Source organism: Polyergus mexicanus, unplaced genomic scaffold (genome assembly GCF_030449975.1).
Source record: "Polyergus mexicanus isolate NDT 795.1 unplaced genomic scaffold, iyPolMexi1.0 SCAF_24, whole genome shotgun sequence".
Lineage (NCBI taxonomy): Eukaryota > Metazoa > Arthropoda > Insecta > Hymenoptera > Formicidae > Polyergus > Polyergus mexicanus.
This window is the reverse complement of record NW_027223344.1, coordinates 2,517,177-2,526,276: the sequence shown is the minus strand read 5'-3', so window position 1 is coordinate 2,526,276 and position 9,100 is coordinate 2,517,177. Positions and strand designations below refer to the sequence as shown.

The following is a 9,100-nucleotide window of genomic DNA, read 5'->3' as shown; positions in this document are numbered from 1 at the left end:
ACCTGTAAACAAAGAAACGACAATTAAGGTTTACAATTACCGCTTCTTTATTCACTCTACTTAATTGGTTTAATCTCTCTGTAATTTACACGTGTGCTCCACCACGAAAAATGACTGTTTCTAACTGTGTTTCGGTCTCTATCTTCAATTATCCTGGTGATTGTACATGTCACTCCATCCAACGGTAATTAATCAGAAGGCGCGCGGGGCATGAGAAGCGCGGCAAATTCGAATTGAAGAAAGTATACTTTCTTTACATCTTCCCCCCCCCCATGGTAAGTCTTGTCGGGGTACTTCCCTGTTGGATATATTATGTATTCTTCTTCTTCTTCGTCTGTGTCTTCTTCTTCTGTTGGTATTAGTTTTGATATATGGAATAAGCTTGTTTCCGGTTTCTTCTTGTTAGTTCTGATTTTGTATAGGGAGTTTGATACTTTTTTTATTATTTCGAATGGTCCAATTCTCAGATGGTCTAGTTTTTTTCTGTTCAGTCTGTTTCCGTTTTCTATATATACCATGTCTCCTGCATTGTACTCCTGATGTTTTCTATTTTTGTCATACAGTTTTTTATTATAATTATGTGATTTTATCGACCTTTCCAAAGCTAATTTTCTATCCTTGGTCCAATCATCTTTGTTTTTCTTTCGTTTTAGTTCTTCTGGTATGACACTTGTGTCCGTGCCATTTAATAAGTACTCTGGTGCAAAACCAGTGACTGAGTGTTCTATCTTATTATATCTATCTACACATTCTCTAGCAACCGTTGTCCAGGCTTTTTTTTCTTCTTTTTCATTTATTTTACATCTTATTTTATTAACTAGAGTCTGATTTAGTCTCTCGTTCAAGCCGTTTGAGAATGGTGCATTAACTGCTGTAAATATCAGTTTAACGTTCTTTTTTTTTAGAATTTCTTTAAATTCCGTTGAATTTATTCCCGGATATTGATCATCCCAATTTTATCTGTTTCTAACACGTTTTTGACTAATTTGATAAAATCTGTGGCGTTCTGTGTCTTTGAGGTTAAAATAAATGCGTATCTCGTGTAGTGATCGACCAATAAGTGGAGGAATTTTTTCGTTGATCTTCGTCCTCCAAATCCTCCAATGGTGTCTATAGACATTATTTCATACGGTTCAGTTGCTGGTCCCAAGTGAGACATGAATCCAAATTTGCTTTGGCCTCTTGTTTTATTTTTTTTACATATGTCACAATTCTTACATATTTTTTTCACATTTTCTGTCAGATTCTTTGATGTATAGTAGGGACATATTCTGTTCATGGTTTGTCTAATGCCTGTATGGCACCATTCTCTGTGTATGTCTTTTATCAATTTGATGCTCAATTCTTCTGACAAGATTATTTTCTCCTTATTTTTTACTTTTTTATAAAATATTCCATTCTTTTTTATTAATTTTGATTTCATTTTTCGTATTATTTCATTCTTTTCTTGGTCCGTTCTTATTTCATCTATTTGTGTCGTGTTTACTATTGTTAGAGCCTCTTCAGTGTTTTCGACCGGTTCTAGTACCGGATTTCGACTTAAGCAGTCCGCTTCAGCGTTATCTTTACCCGGTACGTATTTTATTTGGAAATTATATTGTGACAGGTAATACGTTAATTCACCTAATTCTTCGTCCGTTCTCGCTTTTATGTTCAGGTTTTCAAGCGGTTTGTGATCCGAGTACACCTCAAACCTTCTTCCAATCAACCAATGTTGCCAGTATTTTACTGCTTCTTTGATTGCCAGGCACTCCAGATATATTGCTTTTTTTCTTTTTTGGGCCTCATTCAACTTCTTCGAGAAATATGCTACTGGTTTTTCTCGTCCATCTATTTGTACTTGTTTTAGTACTGCTCCAGTTCCTTCTAGCGATGCATCTGTGTAAATTTTTATTGGCAAATCCTTATCGAATATTTCTAAAACTGGTTGAGAACATAGTAATTTCTTCATTTCTGTAAAAGACTTCTCGCATTCTTCTGACCATATAAATTTTATATCTTTTTTTAATAATCTATGTAATGGGTTTAACATTATTGAACTATTTGGTATGTATTCATGGTAAAAATTGATCTTTCCCAAAAATTGTCTGATATTTTTTTTTGTTTTCGGAGTTGGAAAATTCTGGATTGAAATTAGATTATCTTTTATTGGTCTTACTGTGTTGTTTTCTATGATGTGACCCAGGTATTTTATTGAATTTGCAGCGAATGAACATTTTTTGAATTTCAGTCTAAATCCCTCTCTTATAATTGCTTCTAATACCTGCTCTATATGTCTGATGTGTTCCTCAAAATTTGTTGAATAAATTAATATATCGTCGATATAATTTATTGTAAATTCTGTTAATTTGTGTTTCCTTAATATGCTGCTCAGGATCCTTTGGAATATTGCTAGTGACGTTTTTAGACCAAATGGTAAACACGTCCATTGATAGTGTCCTTCTTGTGTTACAAAACCAGTCTTTTTTTTGTCCTCGATTCGGAGTGGGATTGACCAAAAGGCGGAGTTTATATCTAGTGTTGTAAAATATTTACAGTTTCTAGTTTTAATTATTAGGTCGTCTATAAGTGGAAATGGTTGAGCTTGTGGTACTATATTCTTGTTTAGATCTCTGAAATCAATGCACAGACGATTTTTCTTTCCTTCATCTCTTTTATATGCAAGTGTCACTGGTGCCGCAAATGGACTGTAGGATTCTTCAATTAGATTTTTTTCTAATAGCTTTGCCACTTGTGTTTCTATTTCCTTTTTATCTTCTATTGAACACCTGTATGGTCTTTTACTATGGTATTTGTCTACTATTAATTCAATTCTTGCCTCATAATCCTTTACCGTGCCAATATCGTATTTGTCTTTCGCAAATACAGTTTTATATTTTTCTATTAATTTTTCTATCTTAATTTTCTTTATATTATTTAAATGTTCAAATTTTATCTGAAATTCCTTTTTCTCTATGTGTTCATTAAAATTTACTGAACACTGTTTAGTTTCATTATCTTTATTATCTATCTTAATCTTTTTTTTATATCTATCATTTTTTTGTGATATTTGTAAATTCTCATCTTGAATTAATTTGAATTTTTTTATCATATCTAATCCTATGATGAAATCTTCAAAATCATCCCTCTCTATAATGAATACATCAATGTATTCTTCTATGTCGAAGATTTTTATCTTTATAGTTACTAAACCTTCTGTATGTGTCACACCATTGACTGTTTTTAAAAATATTTTATTTACATCTGTCTTTTTCTTTATTTTAATTAATTTTGGATTTATTAAGGAAACTTGGGAACCTGGGTCGTATGTTCCGTTTACCTCTAACTTATCTTCTAATAATATTTTTATTTTAATCAATGGTGTGATTTCTCGTTTTTTTCTTCTGTGTTTAGATTTACTTCTATGACTGAGTTGCTTCCTATTACTCTACCTTCATTTCTTTCTTTCTTTTTAAACCAACATGAGTCTTCAGGATGATATCTGGTGCCTTTATTTAAGCTTTCACAATTCTTACACGGCTGTTTTCCTTCAAGTCTCTTCTTGTTGTCATATCTGTCTTCTTTCTTTTTTGCAAAACTATTTTTATTCACTAAATTTTCACATTTTCTGATTTCATGTAGTAATTCGGTCGAATTCTTACAATTTTCTTTATCTATCTTATTTCTAACAAACTCAGGTAATCCTGCTGCTATAAGCAATACTAGGGTTTTTTGACTGATGTCATTGTCCATATCTAGTAGTAGTTTCTCTTTCCTCATAGCATATTCAATCAATGAACCTTCTTTATATCTATAATATATAGCGTATATTCCTGTACTCCATTCTTTGTCTGCAAATGATTCTAGAAATCTTTTTTTCCATTCAGACCATCCAGCTTCCATTGTCAATATTGTGAGGGTCGCTGAGTGCCAATCTGAACATGACTTGTCCAGGAATAGCCTTAATATTTCAATTTTTGTATTATCTTCATTGATTTCCAACCTTTTACATTCTTTCTCAAATGTCTCCAGCCACTGTTTTGCATTTGAATGTTTAGATGTAAATTTTTCAATCATAAATTTTTCTGCTATGTGTTTTAAATTAAGTTGACTTTCTTTCTTCTGGGTGGGTTCTACTATATCTATTTTTATTATTTGTTCTAAATATAAGTCATTAAACATTATATTACCCTCTTTATCAAAGTATGTCTGCTCCATTTCTTTTGTCAGTGTGATCCAGACTGTTCTGTCTTGACCTCTTTGAGTAAAACTTTTTTTTACTCTTTTATAGACATCTGTCTTCATCAGTTCTTCATGCTCACTTACAAATCTCATTTCTTGTGGCAACACATATTCCTTGTTATCCTCTGTTCTAATTGAGGTTATGGCAACAATACTTGTCTTCTTGTCCCTCGGCGATGCCACATATTGAAATGCGAACTGCAATCTTCTCGACATTATAAACAAAAATTGTCGTTTTATAAGACAATTAATTGTGCAGGGTAAAACTTTAAACCAAAATGTGTTTCTCTGTAAACAAAGTGGAGAAATTTTATTCATTACTTAACAACAGTTATTTACATTATTTACAATCATCGCAATCTTACCTGTAAACAAAGAAACGACAATTAAGGTTTACAATTACCGCTTCTTTATTCACTCTACTTAATTGGTTTAATCTCTCTGTAATTTACACGTGTGCTCCACCACGAAAAATGACTGTTTCTAACTGTGTTTCGGTCTCTATCTTCAATTATCCTGGTGATTGTACATGTCACTCCATCCAACGGTAATTAATCAGAAGGCGCGCGGGGCATGAGAAGCGCGGCAAATTCGAATTGCAGAAAGTATACTTTCTTTACACATATATATATATATATATATATATATATATATATATATATATATATAGAGGGTGTATGCATATATAAATATGAATATTACAGATATATTATGTATATTCTACATAATATATCTGTACACGTATACACGTATACACATATGCACGTATATACGTATGTGTGTAGATATGTACCTAATGTACCTAATGTACCTAATGTATCTATGTACGCATGTACATAAGTATGTATGTATATATGCATATATGTATGTACGTATGCATATGTATATGTATGTGTGTGTATTTGCGTGTGTGTGCGTGCGTGCGTGTGTGTCTGTTATTTATTATGGTAAAAAGCGCGCGCGTAGCGCGCGCCTGTGTTGTTCTAGTCCATAATAAAAAAATCCATGAAACGCTCGAAGTTCGTATTTGGAGTCGAGATGTATCGCACGTATTGTTGCCGCTTTTCCGCGTGTTTGATTGGTGGTCGATGATGCGTCGATGAGAGGTGTGAACGTTTTATCGAGTTCAGTTGGGTGGTTGACAGTTCGGTGTGACAATTCGGTGACAGTTCAGTGACACTTTGTACATTGTGAGTGGGGTTAGTAAATATTCATAGCATAAATATATTTAAAGAATATTTAAAAATACATGTCTGATTGATGATCGATGATGTGAATCGAATGCGGTTGAACGAATGTTATTGGGTTAGTTCGACAATTTGATGACAGTTCGGTGACATTTCATGAGTGATTAGTATTAAATGTCATAGTATATTGATATTTATTGTGATATTTATTTGTGAATGTATTAAAAGAAGAAAATGTATAAGCAAGGAAGAGGGATAGAGACAAAAGGAAAAAAGGTGGAGAATAAATATAATATCAGGTAATAATAATGTTGAGTATTATTAAATATATTGTTAAATATTATTAAGAAATATTATTAAAAATTATTAATGTCATCTAATTAATTTACTTTTAAGAGAGAGAGAGAGAGAGAGAGAGAGAGTTAAAATAAAAAAAGGAAAAATATAAGCAAGAAAGAGGGACAGAAACAAAAGAAAAAAAGGTGAAGAATAAATATAATATCAAGTAATAATAATGTTTAGTAGTATTAATTTAGTGCTATTTGCCTATAGCAACTAATTTAGGTTCGCAAGGAGTGGTTTCGTAATTGACGACGCGCAAGTGGAGTGACTAGATTTATTATATTGCTTATGTACAGTGTTCTACGTTTGTTTTTTTGGTGGCCCTGAAAAGGGCCGTTTGTGAGCCCTTACAAGGACTGGTTAGCGCCGCCGCGTTTCCTTCCACGTTGTCGTAACCCGACCAATTACTTAATATATTAAAGAATAAAACAATAAAGTGACACAGAAAAGTGTAAGAAAGAGCTGAGTAAAGCAAAGCATTAAAATTAGAAAAGAGATCAAGGAAAGATAATTAAGAAAGAGCAAAGTAATAAAAGGATATTAATAAAATAAAAGTAAGATACACGGTCAAGTTCTCGGAAGCTGAGTAAGCAGCTGACGAGACAGACTGACAAGCGGAGCACGAGACATGCTCCGGTCAGGGACACCACACTCCTCCCCAATCAACGACCTAATTAATTAAGAGATATAATAAGCGCGAGATGCACCTCGCGAGCGGAAGAAAAAGAGACGACTCGCGAGAGACGACTCGCAGACTACTCGCTCGCCCAACATTATCGAAGTACCGTACGTATCGCGCCCGACTATTATAATCGCGAATAAGTGAAAGTGTATTAAATATTGCAAAATATACTAAATTATACCTAACGTCCGGGAGTGTCTTATTTCGAGCGTGGATCCTAATCCTTTGGCCGTACAAATCCCAAAAGACCTCTTCCTTAGCGGCTAGAGGCACAACATTAATTGGTGGCAGCGGTGGGATACGCCAGCTCTAACAAGATCAACACCGGTAAAGGTCCATAACCACGAAGCAGAAAATTCCGTGGAACCGACAGAACGAGAGACAGCGAGGATAACTCCGTCAGACAGTCGACACCTACAACCGAGGGAAAAGGAAGTCTAGCAGGAACTTCGAGACACCCGGTATATCGAGGCGACAACGAGAAGCGCAACCTGAGAAGGCGCACCGACCTATCTCAACGGCACGCGACGATCAACGCCCGACGGCCGACATTGAACGAGAGAATGCTGCTCATCGTATTATTGTAAGTCGAGAAATCAAAATTTGTAAACGCGTGAATGTCGGAAAACCGAAACGCACCACAGAAAAGCGTAGCGAATAAATCGTGGCTATTTAGCGAACCAGCGAATAGAGCCATTAGAAATAGCGCAGTAAACCCTATAAGAGTAGCAGTAGAAGCACTCCGGGATATACGCGATAACGTACGAAGAAATCTAAGCGCATTAAATTCAAGCGAGAATTTGTCCGAACCAGAACTCGGAGCAAACGTTGTAATCGAACGCGAATTTCCATTTGGCGAATTAGATAACAGTTTAATAGCGAACAATATAGAACTAGATGTTGAGGTCGAATCATCAATAAGCGCGTCTAGTAGACTAACACACCGCCGCGAATTCTCACTAACGTCATACGATTCAAGTATCTTTGACCCCGACGAAATCTATCGCATTCGAGACATGTATAACTCAAACGCTTCCGCATCGCAACCCATCACATCAGAAGATATCGATGAGGGAATTAGGCGATTACAAGAAGAAGCAATCAGAAACGCGACACAATCAAACGCGCAAGCTCAGCACAAACCGCAGAAAAAAACGGACGAAGCAGCCGACGACTTTAGGGAAATATTGCGGGAAATGAGAGAGGAAATTAGACGAGAAATTAGAAGTATGCATGCCGAGATATACGATTTGAAAATTAGAGGACCGCAACCCCGACAAAACAACGGGCATAGAACTCCGCCGGGAGAAAGAACCGAGACCGTATACGAGTTCACACCCGAGGATGTACGACATCAAAGAGGACGCGGATTTTTACCATTAAAAGAGGCTCGTGGAATGATTCCGGAATTCGACGGATCACCTAATAAACTACAAGAATTTTTGAGCGCGACTACATATGCAGTAGAACACATCGACCCGTTAGATGAAGTAACGCTATTAGGAGCAGTATTATGCACGAAATTAAAAGGCAGAGCGATGCTAGATTTCCAAACGCGAAAAATTCGAGACTTCGCACAATTAAAAAATGAATTAGAGGTCTGCTATGCGAGTAAAAAGAGTACGACACATCTACAAATTGAATTCAATACGCTAAAACAGAAAAACGGAGAAAGCGCACGAACTTACGGACTTAGAGCAGACAAATTAGCCATGGAGCTATACGAATCAATGATGGAAGGACGACATCATACAGTAGATAATAAACGCGCAATAATGGAAATAATACAACAACAAGCCTTAGAGAATTTCCAGATAGGATTGCAGGACGAAATTAAAACAATTGTTCGATCGCGAGGATATGCTACGTTGCAAGAAGCAATAGCAGCGGCCAGCGCGGAAGAAAAGGTTAAAGGACCACCCGCGACCGGTACGCGAAGCAAAATAAATTTCACACCGACCTATAAACAAGAAAATAAAATAAACGTGCAATGTCAAAAATGCGGAAAAATTGGGCATTACGGCCGAGATTGTCGAACTAGCCGATATACAAATCGATTCTCATTGCCGAAACCCGATAGACAACCCCGCGTAAACACGGTCAATAAATATTGCCACTATTGCAAGAAATCCGGACATGACCGCGAGGAATGTTGGTTATTACACGGACGACCCAATAGAGATCAATCGAGCCGAATCAAACAATATAATTCGCGACCGGAAAATAAAAACCGCAAGAATAGCAAGCAAGGAAAAAAGAAATTTAACTCCACGCAAAATAGCGATGAGGAGGAAAGGAACGAAAGAAAATCGCACCGACCTGCAATGGAATATCAAGTATCACACTTCAAAAATACGCCGCATATACAGACAGGATTGGACCTCGTCACATTACCAATGCGAGAAGCGAAACGCGAAAAAATAAATTTACTATTCGATACAGGAGCCGCAATATCATTAATTAAAGTGAAACATTTAAAAGGCGAAACGTTAATAGAAGAAGAAAAAATAACGCTCAACGGCGTAACGGGACATAAGATATGTACACTTGGGAAATTTAAGGCGACAATAACTCTGAGAGAGCGCCGAATTAACCACACTATGTACGTTGTTAAGGATGATTTTCCGATAGAATATGACGGAATACTAGGAGTTGATTTCCTACGAAA

General features: G+C 35.8%; 1 protein-coding gene across 1 annotated transcript; it reads right to left on the bottom strand.

Moving 5' to 3' along the window:
• Window positions 1–2,246: 2,246 nt before the first annotated feature.
• On the bottom strand, window positions 2,247–4,813 carry LOC138942992 (uncharacterized). Its single transcript, XM_070313489.1, has 2 exons — window positions 4,587–4,813; window positions 2,247–4,509 (listed from the first exon to the last, which is right to left on the bottom strand). The coding sequence occupies exon 2, from the start codon at window positions 4,435–4,437 to the stop codon at window positions 3,355–3,357; it is 1,083 nt and encodes a 360-aa protein (XP_070169590.1). The 5' UTR covers window positions 4,438–4,509; window positions 4,587–4,813; the 3' UTR covers window positions 2,247–3,354.
• Between the last annotated feature and the right edge of the window lie 4,287 nt (window positions 4,814–9,100).

Coding starts and splice junctions, on each gene's coding strand:
- LOC138942992 (XM_070313489.1), bottom strand. CDS start 4,437: ATGTCGAGAAGATTGCAGTTCGCATTTCAATATGTGGCATCGCCGAGG.